At 59.8% G+C, this 21,761-nt stretch overlaps 2 protein-coding genes across 13 annotated transcripts in view; both read left to right on the top strand.

The window, feature by feature from the left end:
* The first annotated feature begins 1,594 nt into the window (after window positions 1-1,594).
* On the top strand, window positions 1,595-11,349 carry LOC144251267 (prominin-2-like). Of its 12 annotated transcripts, none has more exons than XR_013342661.1 (15): window positions 1,596-1,836; window positions 1,929-2,194; window positions 2,986-3,077; window positions 3,192-3,276; window positions 5,001-5,147; window positions 5,431-5,502; window positions 6,197-6,289; window positions 6,409-6,462; window positions 6,674-6,754; window positions 6,926-6,994; window positions 7,699-7,788; window positions 7,999-8,105; window positions 8,458-8,531; window positions 8,732-9,667; window positions 10,911-11,349. XR_013342661.1 is itself a non-coding variant. In XM_077794304.1 (14 exons), the coding sequence occupies exons 1-13, from the start codon at window positions 1,770-1,772 to the stop codon at window positions 8,519-8,521; spliced, it is 1,269 nt and encodes a 422-aa protein (XP_077650430.1). In that variant the 5' UTR covers window positions 1,595-1,769; the 3' UTR covers window positions 8,522-8,531; window positions 8,732-9,971. The 12 variants fall into 12 exon arrangements, 9 of the variants coding, with proteins under 9 accessions (XP_077650430.1, XP_077650432.1, XP_077650429.1 ...); XR_013342662.1 differs by lacking the exon at window positions 10,911-11,349 and adding an exon at window positions 10,282-10,904; XR_013342663.1 differs by lacking the exon at window positions 10,911-11,349 and having other exon boundaries at window positions 8,732-9,375; window positions 9,519-9,971.
* Window positions 11,350-15,886: 4,537 nt separating this feature from the next.
* Window positions 15,887-21,761, top strand: part of Kcnip3 (potassium voltage-gated channel interacting protein 3) — a 71,283-nt gene continuing 65,408 nt past the window's right edge. The window contains exon 1 of the mRNA XM_077794290.1: window positions 15,887-15,992. Within this exon, the coding sequence (XP_077650416.1) occupies window positions 15,887-15,992 (106 nt within the window). The remainder of the gene's footprint in view (window positions 15,993-21,761) is intronic.

Raw genomic sequence — 21,761 nt, 5'->3', positions numbered from 1 at the left:
CTCTAAAAATATATATAAAAAAGGGTTGGGGATGTGTCTCAGTGATTAGGCACCCCTGGGTTCAATCCCCAGTACAAAAAAAAAAAAAAAACCCACATACTATCAAGAAAGTTAAAAAACAACATATGGAATAAAATTCTGCAAATCATACATCTGATTAGACACCTATAGACTCCTTACAATTCAATAATAAAATGAAAACCCAATTTTAAAAGAGCCAAAACACTTGAACAGACATTTCTCAAAAAAAACATGTAAAAATGGCTAATAAGCACATGAAAATACATTCATTATCCATCAGGGAAATGCAAATCAAAATTTCAAATTAATACCATTTCATACTCACGAGGATGGCTATAATCAAAAGAACAGATAATCAGAAATGTTGCTAAAGAAAAATCAAAACCCTCACTGTACCCTCAGGTACTTCGAAAACATTCTGGCCATCCCTCAAGTGTGGAATTACCATTTTATCCAGCAACTCCATTCCCAGGCACATACTCAAGAGAAAAGAAAATAGACACACGTGTAAAAACATGGCATGCTAATGTTTACAGCAACATTAGGCATAATAGCCAAAAGATGGAAAACAACCCAAGTGTCCCTCAACTGATGAGCAGATAAAGTGTGGTGATGGACACATTACAATTTAGCCCTAAGAAATTCAGGATGATACATGTTACAATGTGGATGAATCTTGATGACCTTGCACTAAATAAGCCAGCCATGTATGTGGTTCTACTTATATGAAATGTCTAGAATAGGAGAGCTAAGAAGAGTGGAAAATAGATCAGTGGTGGCTACAGCTAAAAAGCTTCCTTCTTGGAGTGATAAAAATGTTCTAATTAGATTATAATGATAAATGCACAGGTTTGTGCAAATATTGTGCACTTGAAATAGATGAACTGTATGGTATGTGAATCATAGTTCAATAAAGCTGGAAAAAAAAACAAAAAAAATAGTTATACACAAGAAGACAAAAAGGGGGGGGCGGGGAAACACACTTTGGTGTCAGGAATTTTGGGTGCAAAAACCTTTGTCCCTTGCTCAATCTGTGTGGCTCCCTCCACCACCTGTATAAAGAGTGTAATAACAGAATCTACTCCATAAAGGGATTAGGAAGACAGTGAGGGAAAACGCATGAACAGAGGAAGACAGTGGCTGGCACACAGTTTAGACTCATGAAGGAAGACAGCCTTGAAATAGTAGGAGATGGGGGAAGAAAAATAAAAGGGAAGAGACAATCATAAAGACAAAAGAAAAGAATATTAAGGTCAGATTTTCTGCCAAGATTGCTGGTAAAATTTTTTGCTGCTAAATGAGTTACCAAAAAAAAAAAAAATGAACTTTGAGGGTTTTAGGGGGCTTTGAGTTCCAGAATTAGAAATGCTGAACTGTGGACTCAACAACAAAATAGGGCAGAGAAGGCAGGCGGCGGCCACGCAGCGGCCCTGGAGCCAACCGTAGGCAACACAGCAGCAGGGCGCCTTCCTAGGGTGCACACAACCCACCAGGGCCCGGGGGCACAGGAAAGGCGATACTGCGGGCTGACGTCCGAGTCATCCGTCTCTGCACTGAGGCCACCGGCCAGCTGGAATTAAGCTGACGGAGGCCAGTGCTCTACGACTCCACCTGGAGAACCACCATCACCTTCAGAGCCCCGCGGGCGCCTCTCAGCCCCGAACCCGGTGGGCATCACCGTGTGACCCCGGGGGTCGCGCCTGCCCGCCGGGAAAGCAAGGCTCGCCAGTTCCCTCCCCTTCACCGAAATGAACCGCGAAGAACCGACTACGCTTCACGGTCATTTTACAGCCAAGCGCCCCGACGCCCACAGAGGCAAGGAACGCGCGCAAGGTCACCCAGCGGTCCCGGGCTGGATGGGAGAGCCGCGGGACGCTGCTCACTTTCCTCCGCCCGGACTCCCGCAGGCCCTGGAGACCCCCGGCTCCCGCGACCCCTCCCCGCGCTCACCGGTCGACACGCCGCACAGCGCAGGGACGCGGCCCTCAGCGCGCACCGCCGCCGCCATGCTGAAGCGCGAGCCGCGCCTCCTCCCTCCGGGGCAGCCGGTCCTTCGCCTGCTGCGAGGCTCCTCGTCAAACGGCGGGCCCCAGCCCTCGGCTGGAGGTGCGAGACCCGAGGACCACGCCGTAGCCGATATCGGGTTGGAAGGATTATCCGGATGGGCCACAGGGTAGGTTGGGTCAGGCGTAGCCGCGGACAGCTCCGCGGGGTCCTCGCGCTAGGGCCCGGGGGCGGGGCTGGGGCGGGGCCAGCCCGGGGCGCGGGTCGGCGAGTTGGAGGTGGCTGCTTGTGAGCGCCCGGGAGGTCGGGCTGGCCCAGCGAGCTCTCCAAGGTACCCATGGCCGGGACGCACGAAGTGTAGGGAGGATCCACAGGGGGGTGGGCTTCAGCTTCGTCTTCGCCGCGCCCCTCATCCTCCTGGTCTTCCTCACCTTCCTGATGGGCGGCAACGTGCAGACCCTGGTGTGCCGCAGCTGGGAGAGCGGGGAGCTCTACCAGGTGGGCCTGCCACCGCTCCGGGGACCCAGAGCCGGCGGAGGGAGGCGTGGGTAGAGAAGAAGGGGCGAGAGGGAGAGAGGGGGGCAGAGTGGGCACAGAGACAGGAAGGCCCAGGGGACAGGACAGGGGAGAACCCGTGCGCCTCCAGACATGGACCTCGTGGTTCCACTCACACCTGGCCCCTCCCTCCTCCCACCCTGAGCCCGGGGCCTGGGGCCCTGGGTGCGTTCTGGTGGTGAGCTGGGGGCTGGCCTGGGCTCTCTCCGAGGGTCAGGCTGACCCACCACCCTCCCAGAGAGTCATGGGAATCGCCCCAGCCAGGAGGGGCCCGGGGCTCATTCAGGTTACAGGCAAGCTCTGGGTCTGGAGATGCTTCCCCCGGCCTGCTCTGCCAGGGTGGGCTCAGGGGAGCGGGCAGCCTGGCCACCACGCTCACCCCCGTCTCTCCCTGTCCATGCCCAGTTTGCAGACACCCCGGGGAACCTGCCCCCGTCCCTGAACCTGTCCCACCTTCTCGGCATGAGGAAGAATGTCAGCGTCCTCCTGACCTATCAGTGAGTGGGAGCCTGGGCTGGGGGCAGGGGGGCCTGCGGGGAGGGCAGAGTGGCTGTCCCCTTAGGGTGATGCGGGCCACCAGCCCCCTTCCTCTGTGTTCACCCTCCCCCCAGGCAGTGCAGGGAAGGGGCTGCCCTCTGGAAGGTCCTGCAGCTGGATGACTCCTACAACCTCGAGAAGCACCTGGATCTCAGCCAGGTAGGAGAACATTCCAGAAGGCTGTGAGGACCTCTCCTGCAGATACTCCTCCTCAGGTCCTGCTTCTGTGGAGGCGCCGATTCTGGGAACCCAGGGAGTCTGGTTGAGGTGCTCGGGGCCTGGCCCAGGACTAGAGCCGGGCCCCTGCCCAGCACCCAAGGCCAGCCTGACCCCCAGGACTCTCCCTGTGCCTCCTGGAACTTGGGGCATTCGCCTGCCAGAGGTCACACAGGAAGTTGGTGGAGATGCTGGCCCATGCTGGCCAGGGGCAGCTCTAGAACAAACCAAGATGCCACCTCACAAGAGAGGGACGGACTTTGAGAACATGGCTCTAAATGTGTGGAGGCTGTGAACCTCCCCTCCTGCCTCCCTGGTGCCTAGTTGAGGTGGGAGGTGGAGCCATTTCTGAGCGTGTCCTGGGAAACCCACACCCCTCCCTGGCCTGCCCCCTCTGCCCTGGGAAGCAGCAGGCTGACTTCTGATTCTGCTTCCTCCCGAGTTCGCCCCCAACTCCTCTCAGGTCCACCCCGGTTCTTGGTCCACGGGGCCCAGTCCCAACTCCAAGCCTTAAGCTGTGTGACCTGGGACAGCTGGCGTCAGACCTCAGCTCACTCCTGTCCGCTTCTTGACCCAGAAAGGAGGTCCACTGAGCTGGCGTACCCTAGGGAGAGTCCAGGGACACTGCCCCAGGGTGAAGGCTGCTGGCTGGGGGTCCCGGCTCCAGGGAGAGAGGTCTCAGGCCTGGTCCTGGGAAGGGAAAGGGTCCAGCTCAGGGAAGAGTCTGGACAGATAGAACTTAAGGTCCTCAGAGTCCATCCGGCAACTGACCCGGGGGACCTTAGAAATTTCATCCTCAAGTCAGAAAGCCACAGCTGATTATGCAGGGATCAGTGAGGCAGGCGAGCCTTCTGGGGCCCGCTGCGTTGACCCCCCCATACTGAGACCCCCTCCTAGGAGGCGAGGGCTTTTCCGTCACAGTGGTGGTGCGGGGAAGCAGCCTGGGGGAATAGTGAGCGGAGATGGGCTGCATTTTCTAATTTGCTGTGCATCGTCCAGGAGATGAACCCCCTGTCTGGTTTCAGTTTCTCTCTGGTAAACTCTGAGACTGAACTTTCATGAGCCCTAAATCTCTTGCCGTGATGGTAGGACAATGCCAAGGATCTTTCCTGGAAATGCAATTGTCTCCCTCCCTCCCTCCCTCCCTTCCTTCCTCCCTCCCTCCCTCCCTCCCTCCCTCCCTCCCTCCCTCCCTCCCTCCCTCCCTCCCTTCCTTCCTTCCTTCCTTCCTTCCTGTAGTCCACAAACTTGGGCCTCAGCCACTACGTGGGAGTCTTCGCTCTAATGCCTGGGGCTGGTGTCTAGAATAGGTAGACGAGGTCCCACGGTCACGGGGGCTGATGGCAGTTGACAAGTAGACAAATGAAAAAAAGATGATCTCAGAACCTGGGGCCCTGGAAAGACCTCAACTCTGCGGATGTGAAAAAGAGGGGCCAGAGGACAGGGAGGCCCGTGCTGGCAGCCTGGTGGCCAGTAGATGCAGCGCAGAGGCCGGGTCCTGGAGGGTGTGCAAGGAGGCTGGCAGGGGGTGGGGTGCGTCTGGGTGGTCCTGCCTACCCAGCACGGAGGTCCTGAGGGCTGGTGACCGCTGACCACCGGCCTGGGGAGCGTCTGGGACCCTGGCTTGCCACCTGGGCGTGCTCCCCATCCTCCCCCTCCTCCCCCAGTACACCCACAACCTGCAGCAGAACTTGCAGAACTTCAAACCGAATGTGCAGAATCTGGAGCTGTTGAGCCCCGAGGCCCACCGGGACCTGGAGGCGCTGCAGAGCAGTGGGCTGGAGAAAGTCAACTACCAGGCCTTCCGCGTGCAGGTGGACATGGCCCCTCAGGTCCCCGCAGGGTGGAGGGGCCTCAGAGAGGCTCTCACCTCCCAACCCTCCCAGCCGCTCCGAGGTCCTCCCTGCTGGGAGCCGCCACGCCCTCGGCCCACCCCCAGCGCTGTTCCTGGTGCTGAGCCCCCTGCAGCCCGCGCTGGGCAGCTCCGCCTGGGCTCCACCAGAGGGCACCTCCTTTTGTGGTTGTCTTGGGAAATGTCTGAAACGTGGCCAGGGGCCTCAGCACTCACCCCTGGTGGCCTCTCCCGTCTGCCCTCAGATCCAGAGCCCTGTGGTGAAGACTGACCTGGAGCAGCTGGCCCAGGAGCTGCAGGGGCTGGCCCAGGCCCAGGTGAGAAGCCGGCAGAGGAGGCCCGGGGGTGCGGGAGGCCAGGATGCTTGCATGGGAGAGGGGATGAGGGCAGAGGCAGGGGACCGAGGGTCCCCTCACCAGTGACAGCTGAGGCTCTTCGTCCCCAAACTGGGCTGCAGGCTTTGCACCATCTGTTCCAACTCAAGCTCCGCCACCAATGGGCTGTGTGGCCTGGGATGAGTCGTTCAGCCTCTCTGAGCCTCAGTCTCTTTATCCATAAAAAGGACTGACGTCACCTCAGATCAGATGAGGTAACTGGCCTGATATCGTGTGTCTCCTATGCACACGCCCGTCATGGACATGCAGGGACAGGGGTCGCGGGGACCCCAGGACAGCCCTCCAGGGGAAGGAATGGCATTTTGTAATCACAGATATTTAGAGTTTGGGACGTTCTCTCTGACATCTCTGAGACCCTGCAGCCACCTAGCTTGGTGGGCAGGCAAGGAGCGTCCCTTGGTGTCTGCAGATGCTACCGTAGCTGATAAGGGTCCCGTGGCTGACTAGGGGCAGACCTAAAACTCGGGCACAGGTCTCCCTGGAGCTGAGAAGTCTCCTCTGCTGCCTCTGATCCTAGCCTCCCACCTCCCCTCCGTGGAGAGTCTGGGTCAAGGATTCTTAGGCAGAGCCTGTCTCGCGGGGCGTGGGGGACATTCTGGTCTCTGTCCACTCTCAGGGCAATTCTTCGTTGGGGCAGCAGCTGAGAATGGAGGCCCATGGGCTTAGAGATCTCTATCAGGAGAAGGTTGTCCCCCGGCAGAACCTGGTGGTGAGTCCTGAGGCCCAGGCGCCTGCGGCCTGCCGGGGAGAGGGCAGCGAGGAGCAGGAGGCCCGGGGGCCACATGCACCCCTCGCACCCTCCCCCACCAGCATGGTCTCTCCCCACAGGCACAGCTCAACCTCAGTGTCAGGGCCCTGGAATCCGCTGCCCCTCGTCTTCAGGTGGCCGCAGGGGGTGGGCATGGGCTGCAGACGGAGGGAGGGCCACGGTGAGGTGGGAAGGAGGAGGGGTGGGGGGCCTTGGTGACCACCACTCAGTCTCAGGGCCCTCGGCGCTGACCCTACCCTGCTCAGGTGAGCGGTGACTGTGGGGAGTGGCTGGCTGCTGTCCTGCTCCCTGAGGGGGACAGAGCCGAGGCTCCTCTCCCTCCAGCTGCAGACCGCGGGCGTCCTGAGCCACGTCGCTGACCTCGAGAGGGAGCTGCCTGCCAGGGCCGCCCGCATCCTGATGAACGTGAGTGGGGCTGGGGACTGGGCTCCACCCCAGCCTCTCCTTGAACCCTGACCCTCAAGGTGGCTCCCAGGGAGGCCCATCCTGCCCTGAGGGTGTCAGGCCTGGGGTAGGGGCCTCCTGGCCTCCTGGCCTCCTGGCCTCCTGCCAGCCTGGGCCTCCTCTTTCTTGCAGGAGAGTGCCTGCTTCCTGAGCCGGGAGTTGAGCTACTTCTCGCAGTACTTGGCCTGGGTGAGAGAGGAGGTGCGTGGGGGCTTGGACCTTGCCTGGCCTCAGAGCAGCTGAGGGTCACCCACGCCCAGGGGAGCAGCTGGTCACCCTGTCCTTTGGAGGTGCCTCAGGCTTTCAGGGTTGAACCCAAACTCCCGAACCTGGCATCGGCACCCCTGGTTTTGCTGGCTGATCTCTGCCCGCCCACCTCTGCCCAGCGCCAGTGTGAGCTGGGAGGGCCCTGGCCGTCTAGAACGTGCCGTCCACGCCGTGCCCCTGCCCTTCCGTGGTCACAGCCCACCTCCTCTTCCAGGCGCCCGCTGGCCAAACCTCTGAGAGCTGTCCTGGCTCTGCACTGGCCACAGGGGGCTGGCCTGGCCTGAGTGTGTCTGTGCACATGCGTGTGTGTACAAGCACATAAGGCCACGTGGGCAAGCACGTGCACATGTATGTGTTGCTGTCCAGTGAGGGCCACTCAGAGCTCAGTGCTGGGCACAGGGTGGGTCTAGCTCGGGCCGAGCCACCAAGGGCAGGAGCTGAGCAGGAGCAGGAGCGTCTCCATCTCTGGGCCTGCACCCTGTGCCTGCCCAGGGCCGCTGCCCGCATCTGTGTAAGGTGTGCAGGGCTCCAGCCATGTCCCTGGACCTCTGTGTGTCCCTGTCCACCTCTTGCTGAATGTGAGGTGCACACCTGAGGGGCAGGGGTCTCCCCATGTGCCCACCTCCTTTCCATCACAGGTGACTCAGCGCATCGCCACCTGCCAGCCCCTCTCCGCAGCCCTGGACAATGGCCGTGTGATCCTGTGTGACATGGTGGCCGACCCCTGGGTGAGTGCCCCGGCTCATCAGGGCCCGTGGACATGGAGGCCCATGGATGGGCAGTGTGAGCAGGCCATGCGGCGCCCCCAGCCCGGGGCCTGCTCCCAGCCCTCCCAGCGCTGGTCACAGCTGTCCCCGTCCCTCGCTGGGCCAGTGCGGAGGCTGCAGAGCAGCAGGGAAGGCCGCCCGGCCAGCTGACTGACCTCACACCCCTTCCAGAACGCCTTCTGGTTCTGCCTGGCCTGGTGCACCTTCTTCCTCATCCCCAGTGTCGTCTTTGCTGTGAAGACCTCCAAATACTTCCGTCCTATCCGGAAACGCCTCAGGTGAGGGGCTGCCAGGATCTCAGGGGACAGGGGGGCCACTGGAGGCCCAGGAAGGAGTCTTTATAGACACTGGACCTCATCCCCTGCCCTACCTACTCCTGAAACCTGGCAGAGAAGAATCATAGTCTAGGCCTGAAGAGACACATGCACTAAGGAGTTCCATGGCCTGGAAGTCCTCCCCTATGTCTGCCCCACATCCTTCTTACTGTAACACATCCACCGAAGCATAGCATCTTAAAACTCTTCCTCTCTCCTGGAGGGCCTCAGAGGCAGGAACATCAGGACTTGGGTTTGTCCCTGTGTGGGAGCTGGGGTTCTGTTCTGGGGACACTTTTCTTTTGCTGTGCTGCAGCTCTACCAGCTCTGAGGAGACTCAGCTCTTCCACATCCCCCGGGTCACCTCCCTGAAGCTGTAGGATGCAGCAGGTAAGAGCTGCTCCACCCCTCAGTTCCTCCATGCTGGGGGCTCAGGGTGGGGAGCAGAGGGGCTGGGACCAGGGGTCTCCAAGAGGGCAGGGAGGCTTGGGGACCTGGTGGCGTCTGGGCCCGGCTGTGGCCATTCGGCAGCGGATCTGACAGGCGGGAGCCCTGGTCCCCGCCCCCCAGCACTCTCTCCTTCCTAACAGGGCAAGGTGCCCCCTGGGACTGCCTGTCCCCACTTTGATTCAGCCTGGACTAGAGGACTTCTGTAGCTCTTGCCCTAGAGCCCAACCTGGCCCCAGATCTGGGCTGTCTCCCAATTCCACCTTCCCTGGCCCCATCCTACCTGTTCCCCTTCCACCCTTCTCTGCTCATAACCCCCTTCATTCACCTCCCAAATCATACAGCGCCTGCAGGTTCCTCCAGGTGTCTCGCCCTTATCCTCCTTGCTGCAATACATCAGCACCAAGAAGCACCTGTTCTTCACCTACTGGAACCCCGTCCCCAGCCCCTTGGGTGGGACAGAAGCCCTGCCCAGCCCTGCCCTGTCCCCACCTGGGGCCCCCTCTGTTCCTCTCCAAGCTCCTGCCTCTTGCCCTCACCTCCCATCAGCCCAGATTCCCTCCTGCTCCCTCCCCAGCCCTCTCCTTCCTCCTCCAGGGAAGTCCTTCTCTCCCTTTGTCCCCTCTTTATCTTGTCCCCACTATTATCTTGCTGGCCCCAGGGACTCCTCTACTCAACCAAACTAATCAGGCCACCACGACCCAGGTCTGGGCTTGGGCTCTGCCTGGTGGCCCCTGAGCCCTCCACTGCCCTGGGCCCCAGCCTGGACTTAAGGGACCTCAGTGGGGTGAGTGGCCTCTACGGCCCGAGCCTCTGCCTGCACCGGGTTAGGAGTCCTTGTGTCAGCCCTACCCCTCCCTGCGTCCCCTCCCTGCGTCCCCTCCCTGCGTCCCCTCCCTGCTTCTCAGGAGGCAGTGTCTTCCCCAGCAGCTTTCCCAGGAGGGCCCCTGTGTACATGGCTGAGGCCATCCCAGCCCGTGCCCGTCATCACCGCCAAGCTGAACCGAGTTCCACAAGGGAGAGAAGAGATGGCAGCTCTCCGTTCCCTGGAAGCCTCGGCTTGGGGTCCCAGAAGCCAGGTCTCTCAGGCTGGGTCCCTGAACACAGCTGGGGTTTAATGAGGGTTGTGGAGACAAGAGTGCCGAGGCCTCTTCTGGCTTCAGGCATCCAGGGGTGATTCCAGCCACCAGCAGGGGAGCAGCACCCATCTGGGGGCCTGCCCAGGAGCAGCCAGACCTGGCCCCCAGCCTGGCTCTGGTGCTGGCTGGCTGGGCACCAGGAACATGCACTGCAGGTCCCTCACCTCGGTGTCTCCTTTCATAGCATGGAGGCACCCTAGCCCCATGGAGGGTCGTGACAATTAAACGTGATCTGTGGAATGCCCTTGGCCGAGGGCTGCTGTTTTCCATCACAACTTAGCTGGACCAAAGGCAGAGCCAGGGTCTGGGTGGGCACAAGGGAAAGGGGAGATGGGTCCGTGTTCGAAGGCCAAAGCCCATGACAGCGGTGGTCTCCTGAATTTCAGGATGTGTCTGTGTTTAATTGCGTCTTACAAACCAGCAACAGATTTTCCACTGGGAGTCAGGGTGGTGCCTATGTGACATCTCCAACAAGCATCCTCACATTCAGCACAGTCGCTCTTCTTGGCTTTCCCCAGAGGGTTTTATTTGTTTGTTTTGATGTTTGCTCGCAGGCCGGCTTGTGCAGAGGAAGTGGCACCCTGCCTATTAAACATGCCATGGGTGCCATGGCACACACCTGTACTCCCAGCAACTCAAGAGGCTGAGGAAGGAGGGTCACAGGTTCAAGGCCAGCCTCAACAACTTAGGGAGACCCTAAGCAATTTATCAAGACTCTGTCTCCAAATAAAAATAGAAAAGGTCTGGGGATGTAGCTCAGTGGTAGAGCTCTCCAGTACCATAAAAAAAAAAAAAAAATGAAGTAGAAATAATGTAAAAGTCATGTCTAGTTCTCTATTATAATTGCCTCTTGTCATCAATATATTTAAGCATAGTTTTGCCTTTTTGTTTTGTTTGTGGTGAGAGGGATTGAGCACAGGGCCTCGTGCGTGCTAGGCAAGCTCTCTACGGCTGAGCTCCATCCCAGCAGCAGAGTTATTTAAAGTTGAGTAATTCCTTTGTAGGGAGACCCATGGGTCTGTTTCTAGTGGCTGTTTTTCCCCTGGGTTTTGTTTGATTTCTCGTATCCCTCTTTGGGGACTTGGTGGATTTTGACTGACTTGGGTACTCACTGTATCTGAAACCAGTAGGAGGCCTAGGATGAAGTTCTCTTCCTCCAAGAAACCTATGTTTACATCTGCAGGTGTCTGGGGACCTGGCAAACCAGGTTGCTTGAGTCCACTTGCGGGAAAGAGATGATTTTTCCGTCCCTAGGCGGAATTCTTCATTTCCACTTGACTCATTCCTAGCCTGAGGGTCTCTGGGGTCCCAGCCCAGAGTACAACAGACGTGCCGGGCACACTCTTCTCGTGGGCCTGGTCTGTCGCCCCAGAAGTTGTTCAAAACTCTGCACCTTTGCGGTATCTTCTGGAATCAGCAGACCCTCTAGGGAGAAAGCAGCCGCGGTGCTGGGCGCCGGTCTCTGGATGTCCTCCTTTCCCAGGTCTTGGCACTGTGATCCGTGGCTGTCTGGTTAGCTTCCTGGTGCCCTCAATCACCCTTAAATAGACCTACATAAGTATACATTGTAAATATTAAATGTATACATTATGTATATTAAATAAATCAGTAGGTTAAAAAGCTGCTGGCTGCTGTGCAGGTGCTTCTGTGTGTGTGCACGGGGGTGTGTACATGTATACGTGCAGCCACATGTCTACATGCAGTCATCTGAGCAACTTTTAAAGTTGTCCTCAGCTGGGAATTTGGAACAAATCACCTTTCCACCATGATCAGAAGTCATGGTCCTAAAAGTCGATTTTGATATTCCTCCTGAGAACTGGCCAGTGGCCGCCTCACTTCAAATCTAGTATCCAGAAGTCCAGCCCAGCCCCGCCGAATGCTGGTTTTGCACCGGAGCTTGTTCAGAGAGCACCAGTCGTTCAGGGCTGGGGATGGCACTCAGCAGTTGACAAAGAGGTGGAAATGATGTGGGAAGGCCGCCTCATGACCTGGTTTTAGAATGTTGGGATTCTGCCAGGCAAATTCTGCTTCACAGGTGAAACAAAGTCCCCATGATCACAGTCTGGTCTGTCATTCCAACAGGAGCAGATGTCAGGGGTCCTGAAGGGGGCGGTTGACATGTGTGCTTGAGCAGACGAAGCTCCATGATGTTTCTATCTGGTTCAAGTTCACAGAAGTTGGACTCAGGTTCTCTGGAGCTGAGCCTGGGGGTTTCCTGTTGGATGAGCCGCTGCTTCCATTCCCTGCGGGAGCACGGGAAGGAGGCTGTGTCTCCAGGGAGATCTGATTCAGATGTCCTTGATGTCCCTGTGGCACAAGAGATGACAGATTGGGGGCCCTGGGAGTTCTGCCAGGTGCTCCACCTGGCTGCCCAGCACAAAGCCCTGTGGCAGATTTTGCCCAAGAAACGCCACATGGGCCAGGACATCTGAGGTCCCTAGCAGTGGCTGGGTGTGCAGAAGGAGGGCCACGTGATGGGGCTGGGACAATGTGACTTCACCTGTATTCACTGAGCTGAGTATCCGTCAGGGAGTGTGCTGCACACTTACCTGAACTAATGACCAGGTGGCCAGCGCTACTCAGCTACTTGGTTGGGAAAACCAGAGCATGGACACTGAACAGGGGCTGAGTACCAAGGGCGCCACCTATCCAAGGGGACCCACGGTGATGGCGGCCTTCGGAATCCTCCGCGCCCAGCCTGACAGTCTGTGGCCCTGCTCAGAATGACAGTGTCCCCGTTCCCACCTGCTAGAGCCAGGGCCCTCTGCTTAGCGCCTTGGGCCTGCCTCTCCCTGGGCCCTGCCTCTCCAGGCTGGAATGCCAGGGACTGATCCAGGAGGCGGTGGCCAGCCTGCTCCCCACACCATGTGCTGCTGGAACCAAGCCCCTTCGGAGGTCCCCAGTCCTCCCTTGGCTGTCCTGGAGTGCCATCCTGGAGCACCTCACAGTCCTCTATCCTACACGTGGTGACTGAGCTTCAGAGCGCTGGGTGGGGAGGGAGGTGGGGTATGCCCGGGGCGGAGACCCCCACCCAGCCTTGACCTGCGCCTGAGTGACACAGGTGGGAGGGGGTATGGGGGGGTCATGGGGTCCTGCCCACACGGAGGGGGCTGGCAACCAGGGGCTGGGGTTAGAGGAGGGGCACTAGAGGGTGTGAGCTGGGCCCTGGGGGACGGTGAGGAGTGCCCTTCAAGCCACAAGGAAGGTGGGCCTGAGAGCAGTTTAACCAATCCAGTGGCTGATGTGTCAAGGCCCTTCCCCTGCACAGTCCAGCAGGTGGGAGATGAGCTGGTGGCTGGTGGCTGGTGGCAGAGCTACAGAAAGGACGGGTGGCCTCCATGAAGGCCCTTATGACAGTCGGCACGGGGTCTTTTAGCTCAGTCCCAGGAAGCCACGGGGAGAAGGGACAAAACTTCGCCAAGAGAAGGCAAGTCTGCCACTGGGCACTGCGGGCTCCTTGGTCCCTGAGAATCCAGGCGGGGGCCGGGCTCTGGAGACCCTTGGATGCGCCCCCAAAGAGAGGTGGAGTCTGCGACCTCGCCAAGCTGAGGTCAGCTGGAGGCTGAGCACAGCCCTGGGCAGTGCACCTCCCACCACTCCCACCCTGGACAGGAGAGTGGACGGGAGGGGCCGAGCTGTGTGATGTGACGCGAGAGACGGCCATTTGTATCTCCCTACCAAGAAGTGCCCTCGGCCCCAACTGTCCCTAGGGCTCTGGGAGGGCAGTGGGCAGAGGAGGTTTCAAGGAGATACCGCTAAGGTGCTTCTGGTAGGTTCCAAAGCCGCAGCTGCACCAGCTCAAGTCATGTGACACTCCTGGGCCTTTGGGGGCCTCAGGCATTCTCAGTGCTCCCGTAAAGAGGGGCTCCATGTGCACGGTGAGCCCCCTCCAGCCCCTGGGCCTTGCTGACAGGCAGGGTCTTCCGGGGAGGAGCCGCCCCCTGTGACCCAGCACTTCTCTCTTTCCTCCTCCTCGGCCAGGAGAAGCAAGGGCTGAGGAAAGGACAGGGGCAGGGGGCTCCACAGGTCAGGGGTCCTGGGGACGAGGGGCTTGAACTTGGGCCTAAGGCAGAGGGGTTATGGACAGACATTGAGGAAGGGCCAGAAGACCCCAAGACTTGTGGGCAGGGGTAGGGAAGTCCCTCACCTGGACAGGGCTGATGCGGCCACTCTGAGAGTCTGGGGGGGAGTCTGTGGGGCCCAGGTGGGGAGCCCCACTTTGGTCTTTTCTCGTTCTTATTCTCCAGAGGCCCAGCAGAGAGACCCCGGGGGCAGTGCCTGGAGACCATGGGGGCCAGAGGAGGAAGAGAGTGTGGTGACACCAGGACCCTGGCAAGGGCACATGCACCCACTTCTGTGTCCCATGGGGGACGCCCACCTCAGGGGGCTGCAGGGCAAGTTCCCAGAGCACTGCCACCTGCACCACCCCCATCCCCCTGCCCCTGCCCCATGGCCCAGCGGAGAGAGGGGAGTCCCCGCCTGTTCTGTGCAGGTCGCCAATCCCCAGGAAGGGCCTCTGAGCAGGGGAAGTTCAGTGACTTGGGGACTGCAGAGGGCCGGGGACGGCGGCTGTGGCCCTGGTTCTGCAGCCTGTGTGTAGGTGAGGAAGTGTCCAGGCGGATGGTGGGACTTGGCTCCTGGCGGGCCAGGCAGGTCTTGCCCACCGCGCTCCGTGGGGAAAGGAGTAGCCTTTACTCACTGGCCCCGCCACTGACCAGCCCGGGACTGGCCGACCTTTTAACTCTTCCGGGTCTTCCTGTCATTATCATAGAGTGGGACCAAGACACTTTTCTCCCAAGGCCCCCACAAAGACAACATGCTCATCAGCCCCAGCTTCCGGAAGTTGGCTAGGAGGAGTGGCAGGGCTGTCCCTGTCCCTGAGGCAGGGAGCTTGGTCCCCACCCCAGCTGCCGAGGGGCTCCCCTTTGTCAGGCAGTGCTGCTCTGGGACTAGAAGCTTCTGGCAGACACCTGGACTGTCATCCCCCCTCTGGGGACAGTCCTCCTGGCCTCAGTGGGTCAACAGCTCCAGGCTGTTTTCTCCCCTGGAGCATCTGAACACTGAAGCTAATTGGCTGGCTCAAAAAGGGGGGTGGGGAGGGCTGCGAGCTCCTGAGCACACTGCAGAGGAGGGGGCGGCCAGGGCTCTGTTGCCATGGGAACCACAGGCACCGCACAGGCGGGCTCCTCCGGGCACCCAGAGGGGAAAGTTGGCAGAGCTTTCAGGCACCCGGCTCCTGGGTGCTTTCCCAGGGCTGAGAAGAAGCTAGGGAGCCCGCCCCCCCAAACGGCAGTAAGACCCCCTCTCCCAGGGATCCCCGGGGCCCTCACCTCTCCTCTGCCGCTGCCCTCCTCCCAGAGCATCTGGTGAGGTCCCGCTGCTGCCCTGAATGCTCTCCGACCCTCAGAGCCAGGCAGCCAGGACAATGGTATTTGGGAAATAGGAAAAGTCCACGCTCCGGGGAGACTCCCACTCTGCAAGGATTACCAGGGTGACAGGGAGGTGATTCAGGGTCCTGAGGGACAGAGGAAAGAGATGGAAGGACCCCTGAGTGTCACCCTGATGATTTTGCCCCGGGCTGTTAATCTGTCCTGGTGGCCAGCCCCCCTACAGAGCCACAGCAGCCAGGGCCAGCTTCTCCACATTTGTGTCCCAGGGGAGGGGCGCAGGACAGGAAGGGGCCGGCCTGGAAAATGCCACCAAGAGGCTCCTAGAGCTCCCCTGGCAGGACAGGACCCCTGCCCCGGGAACAGCTCCCACCAGTTGCTGCTCCCTGACCCAGGGCACCCCCTGCACCCTCTGCACCCCCAGTTGCAACCTCCCCTGGTAACAAAGAAGAGGGGTGATGAGAGAGAGAGAGAGAGAGAGAGTGAGTCAGGGACAGACACCTGAGGGGACATGACCTGGAGGACAGGACAAGGGGCCAGGATTTGAAGCCATGTACAGAGAGAGCCTGGGAGGGGACCAGAAAGATGCAAGACAGACTCGTGCATATGTGCATGAGAGGGAGAGCGAGGGAGGGGGAGAGGGAGAGGGAGGGGGAGCAGGAGGGCGGAGCGCTGGGAGGCAGGGAGGGAGGGTGGGGTAGGGGTGTGGGCAGGGGGCGGGGGCAGGGGGGGAGAAGCCACCGATGACAATTACGTCTGGGTCCAAGCAAACATGAGGCAGCTGCCAGCCGCGCCGCTGGGCAGTCCTGGTTGCCTGGGCTGGGGAGCGGGGCAGCCAGCAGCAGTGCCCGCCAGCACCCGGGATGCAGCGGGACAAGGTAGGCGCTGGCCGGCGAGGGCTCGCCTGGGATGTGGAGGGGACGTGGGGCTTCTGGGGACTGCTCGGGACCAGGGATCCTCTTAGAGGTTCCTTCTATGACCCCATCCTCTGCTGTCCCCTTTAAGGTGACGTTGAGACCAGGACTGGAGGGCAGCCCTATGGCTGGTCCTGCCCAGTTAGGTCCCAGGGACAGGGGTCAGGCGGCCGGGAGCTGGCTTCCACTGTCCTGAGGGTCAGGGGAGGCAGGACACAGGAGGGGTGTCTGGTGCTTGGAGGAGGGCCAAGGAGTGCGAGTTCCGGTTCACTGCTCAGTAGCTAGCGAGTGCCCTCTTCTACCAAGGACCCAGAGCAGCTGTCCGCTCTGGTGGGGCTGCTGGTAGGTTGGAGAGGAGGTGAGGGAAACACCTGACACAGGGGTCGAGAAATAAAGGTAGAGGGGGGCAAGGAGGAAGAACTAACTGTAGGCAAGGAAAGTGAGCCAGCCCCCAGCCCAGAGTTCACCCTCAGAAAATGCCGTCCAGTGCCCTGCAGCTGCTGAAAGGTGCGGGACAGTTTTGCTCTGCAGGAAAGAAGAAGCACCAGAATTAGGTCTGGCTGCTCAGATCACCCCCAAATAACAGTGGTTGGAAAAAGGTCGATGGCGATTTTTCTCATGCAGATGTCGAGAGGGAGGTGATACAGGGCTGACACAGACCGACCCCCCACCCATCAGCAGGGACCCAGGCTCCATCTGTCTCCCTGCCCAACATGGCTGCTGGCGCTCCAGCCAGCACATGCAGGTAGAAGTAAGGATAAAGAAGGCAGGACCAAAGGACCCAAATAAAATCAAGGTCTTGTGAGTAAGAAAGAATGAATACTGGGCTGGCATCTCTTAATCTCGCCTCCCGAGAGAGGGCTTCCTGCCTTTCCCACCCATGAGGACAAGCAGCCCAGAGAGGGCTCGAGGCTGGCTTCAGATCACACTGTCCCAAAGCCCAGGCTGCCCCGGCCCTGTCCAGGCTGTTTCTCAGGGACACCAGGAGGATCAGCAGAGGTGATGACACGAAGCTTTTGAGCATGGTGACAATGAACGTTGAAAAGTTGCTTTCTCTCCTGTCACCTCAAGTGTCCCCAGTATCTGCCAGGAGGGCAGAGCAGACGCGGAGAAACCTCATGCTCTACTGAGGCTCCCTGTCCACCAGTGCTGTGGGTAGCCCAGGCCGTGTGACCCGCGGTTGGCGTGAAGGCTGGCCTGGTGCGTACTACAGCCTCACCAGCACACGCTCCCGCAGCCCCAGGACAGTCCCCGGGAGATCATGCAACGCAGCGTCCACAGGCAGGGACTCCTACCATCCAGCGGCACCCAGATGTGCGTTCCAGCTCTGTCCACCCAGAGGATGGTCCCCCTCCCCTTGCCTCTACTGCTGGAGATCACCCCTGGAGCGTGGCCACCACTGTCCCCGCTACATGGGCAGAGTGAGTGCCCCGAGTCCTGCAGGTGCATCTGGCCCTTCTCCTGGCCATTGTGGCCCCCTCTCCGGCCCTACACCCGCCCCACAACCAGCTCCTGTGGGTCTCACTGTCCTTCTGCCCACCAGAGGCCTTCCTGTGGAGGCCTGGCCAGGGACAGGAGTGGAGCCCACACCCCTGGGTGCTGGGCCAGGCAGGGGCAGTGGTTCCCGGGGAAGCCACCGCTGGAGATGGGGAGCCACACCTTCCTCTCCAGGGGCGGCGGGGTCTGCCGTCAGCACCCGCAGGGGATTGGCTCCTCTGGTCACTCTCGCCAGCCCCTGCCCCCAGCCCTGCCCTGCCCTGCTCCCTGCTCTCCCCAGCTGCCCGTTCACGAACCCTGGCTCAGCCTTGGGGTGGGCACTGCCGCTCCCAGCCCACAGACACTGAGGCCCAGAAGGGGGTCCTATGTCGCAGCACCAGGTCCCCAGGAGCATCAACTCCACCAGCTCTTAGGAGAAGGCAGGGAGCCTGGGCTGGGCTCACCGCGATGGGCGCGGGCGCCGTCCTGGGGCTCTGGGGGGCTGTGTCCTGGAGGCCCAGCTCAGCCCGGGAACCTCTCCTGCCCGGCTGCAGCCGTCTTGCACGAACTTGTGCAAAATGGGTCCTAAACTGCTCCCTGGTTTCCAAAGCCCCTGAGAGCGCAGGTCAGGAAGTGGCCCTGCTGTCCAGGTGGCGTGGAGGAGAAGGCCAGGGTCGAGGGTCAGGAGCCCTGAAGTTCCCCCTCCCTTCTCCTCCCGTTTCGCAGATGAGGAAGCAGGAAGCTGGCTGGCAAGCGCCGTGGTCGCTGGGATTTGAGCCCCGCTCTGCCTCATTCTCAGGCTTGGGCCCCAGGGCTCCGGCTCCAGGGGAAGACTCCAGGGGGCCAGGGCATGGCCCTACCCAGGTGACCGGGAAGCTGCCCGCTCCCAGTCCTGAGGCCTGGCTCCTGCCTCCCCTTTCCGGGCTGAGGGTGCAGGAGTGTGGCGGAGAGGACCCCAGGGTTTTACACCCCACCGCCCCTTGCTCTCCAAAGCCTTCCACCAGAGTGGAGGGCTGCCTTTCTGACTCCGAGGCCGAGGCTGGAGCCCCCTGCTCCCGCGGACCACCACCAGGCTTCCCTGGGGGTTCCAGAAATGGCCTCTTGGAGGGGGAAGGACACCCCTGCCTTCCAAAGCAGAGAAAGAAGGGACCAGAGAGGCTGGGCACAGCCCCTTTCCTGGTGGCCCAGCCCCCAGGCAGGAGGGAGGCACCTGACTCACTGTGGTGCCCACCCCCGCCCCAGCAAGCTGATGTTCCCGAGAACAGGTGCGTCTGTCAGCTGTGCTCAGCCCACGTCCTAGAGCCCACAGAGCCACGTGACAGGGAGGAACCCAGGGGACCCGCAGGTGCCAGCTTGGTGGGGGGGACAGAGCTCAGCTGAGACAGGAGGACATCAGAAGGGGCCCTGTCCCTCCCCTCGGTTGGCTCAGTCTCCCCTCTTGGATCTGCGGCCTCAGCTCTCTGCCCAGCTGTCCCCTCTGCCAGAGGGGACGAAGCACTGCTGGCCTGGTCTCCAGCTCTGCCTGTCACCCTTGCCTCCAGCAATGGGCAGTGGGTGGCCACCAGAGTAGATCCAAGTCCCTCTGCTACAGATGGCACAGGGCACTCAGGGCAGCCAGATGCTAGCCAAGACTCTGTCCCCGTTTCTCTGGACTCAGCCCTGCTCCCTACACCCTTTAGCTGTGTGTCCACAGACAAGTTGCTCAGCTTCTCTGTGCCAAGCGCTTTTGATTTTCCTGAGGAGATATCACCCACCTGGATGAAGGAGATCATCTGCCAGCTGGCTCCGCTGAGGGCTGCGTAGAGGGGGGGTGTTGACGCCATGGCTTTCTGGTGGCTGGGTACCGCCTGGGAAGGCCAGCCAGCCCCACTGGTCAACTCTGGGTCAATGCGATGCCCCCTTCTCAGGGTGAGGGAGCCTGCGCCTTGGGGAAGTTGGCCGCCGTCAGTCTCAGGCCAGGACGGCAGGTCTGGCCTCTCCTGCTCCAGCGCTCTGAGAGGCCGAGGCCAGGGGCGTGCGGCACGTGGGTGGGTGTGCAAATGTGCCTGTGGCTGTGGGGACCCGGCCGTCTCAGCCCCCTGCTGGCCCACACCTGTCTGTGCCCAGGGTGGGTGAGGAGCTGGGCTCCCAAAGCCTCCCCATCCCAAACCTGGGAGCCCGCACGACACAACGCCCACCACTGCTTCCCGCCATCTGTCCCGCAAGATGGAAATGGAGCCAACCGCAGCGGGCGCCGGGCGAGACGGCCGCGCAGCTGCCGCCCCTGAGGACAGGGGACGGGTGGGCAGGCCCAGGTCCCGGCCTCGGGCAGCAGCCCGGGAGGAAGTGGGTTGAGACCTTGGACCTCCTTCCCCCATGGGCAGGAGCAGGATTCTCTGTGTGTAGGAGAAGCCCTGGAAACCTCAGCTGCACTTCCAAATAGGATGAAGAGCTTCACAGAGTGGCCCAGGCTCCCCTGAATCTGACCACGGAGCCCCCGAAGGGGTGGAAATCTCCCAGCAGATCCCAGCAAGCACCTGCCGAGGGCGGCAAGTCTGTTACTGGCCATGCACTTGACCTCTCCCCCTTGTCCTGGGCAGCGGCCTGACGCAGGACCAGAGGTGGAGACCCGTGGTGGTCTCCCTCTGGGGCTCTGTGTTCACGCCTCACCTAACCACTCAGAAACCAGCCAGGGTGTACTAGGGAGGCCCTGAGCAGTCGGACTCTGTCCAGGCAACCGAGCTGGGTCGTGAGGGTCCCAGGTTCCAGGCCCCCTGAGGTCAGCCCTCCAGTCTGGCTGACCACAGACCTCTTCCCTCTGCGCTCAGTGGTCTGACACTATGCCAACTGGCCTGAAGCCCACCCCCAGCCAGGTTAATTAACTGGAAACCAGTGTAAACACTGTCTTTTCAACAGGTAATCTCTATAGATATTATTAATGAGCTATTTTTGCTTCCGGTACACAAATATTTGAAACCCAGAGTGTGTTTACACAGAATATCACTTCTCAGTTTGGACTAGGTCCACACCACCTGTTCAATAATCCTATGTGGCTGTGGCCACTGTGTGGGGTAGCTCAGACCTTCAGGCGTCACTGCTGGGCCAGGTTCGGCTGAGATGAGAAACACAAGCTTCTTAGCCTGTTTGTCCTCCCCTGTGATAGTCCATTTTCACTTACTATTACAAAATACCTCAGGCAGGCTGCCTTTTTAAGACAAGAGGTTCACTTAGCTCACAGTTTTGGAGCTGGAAGTCAGAGAAGCAGGGTGCAGGCTCTGACGAGGGTTCCTTAGGCTGCATCACACCATGGAGGAAGTGCATGTGTTTTTCTGAGTCTGGGGTCTCTCCCTGTCCTTATAAAGCCACAACAATTCAATCATATGCCCACACCACTGACCTCATCTAACCTAACCATTTGTCAAAGGCCCCACCTCTAAACACACGCAGTCCTGTTAAGTGCCCACCCTTCACTAACGTCAGGCTCTGGGGACTCAACTGCTCCATGGGTTTGGGGATGAATCATAGTCAAGCCACAACATCTGCCTTTGCTGTTTGTGCCTTGCATGCTTCACCAGGTGCGAGTTATTTTTTCTTAATTAACTGGCATTTCAAATTCTGATACACTCCCGGGAAGGGGCATTTTCTTTTTTCATACCAGGGATGGAACCCAGTGGTACTTGACCACTGAGCCACGGTCCCCAGCCTTTTTTTAGTTTTATTTTGAGACAGAACTTTGCTCAATTGCTGAAGCTGGCCTGGAACTTGCAATCCCCGTGCCCCAGCCTCCCCAGCTGGGTGGGTACCTCTGTGCCCAGCTGAAGGGGCATCTTTCAGTCAGTACTGTCAAGGGAAAGCTGACAGCCGTCATGCAAGTAGGGGACCCAGCAATGCCACAAAAACACATCGACTGCGTCCCATTTCCACCTGCGCGGCCTGATGGGGCCAGGCCCCCTCTTTGTACAGAGGTGGTGAGGGGAGCTGGAGGGGTACTAAGTCACCTCTCATGCCATGCAGGGGCATCTCCCGGGAGCCTGTGACCTCGGGGCAACCCCAGTCTGGACATTAAACAGGTGGGGGGTGCTCCTGTCAAGCCAGGGAGAGCGCACACCTGGGGTCCTGGTGGCCTGGTAAGAGGGTGTGCAGAGGAGCCTTTGCAGGATTTGGGCTTCGGGCGGGGCCTTGGGTAATTCTGAGGAACCTCTCTGTGTTGGTGTGAGCTTTCAGTGAGTGACCTCTCCTGACACGTAACCCCGTACCAGCACACAGCAGTGTGTCACC

The sequence above is a fragment of the Urocitellus parryii genome, assembly GCF_045843805.1.
Source record: "Urocitellus parryii isolate mUroPar1 chromosome 12 unlocalized genomic scaffold, mUroPar1.hap1 SUPER_12_unloc_3, whole genome shotgun sequence".
In the NCBI taxonomy this organism is placed as follows: Eukaryota; Metazoa; Chordata; class Mammalia; order Rodentia; family Sciuridae; genus Urocitellus; species Urocitellus parryii.
The sequence above is the reverse complement of the archived record's forward strand: the minus strand, read 5'-3'. Positions and strand labels throughout refer to the sequence as shown.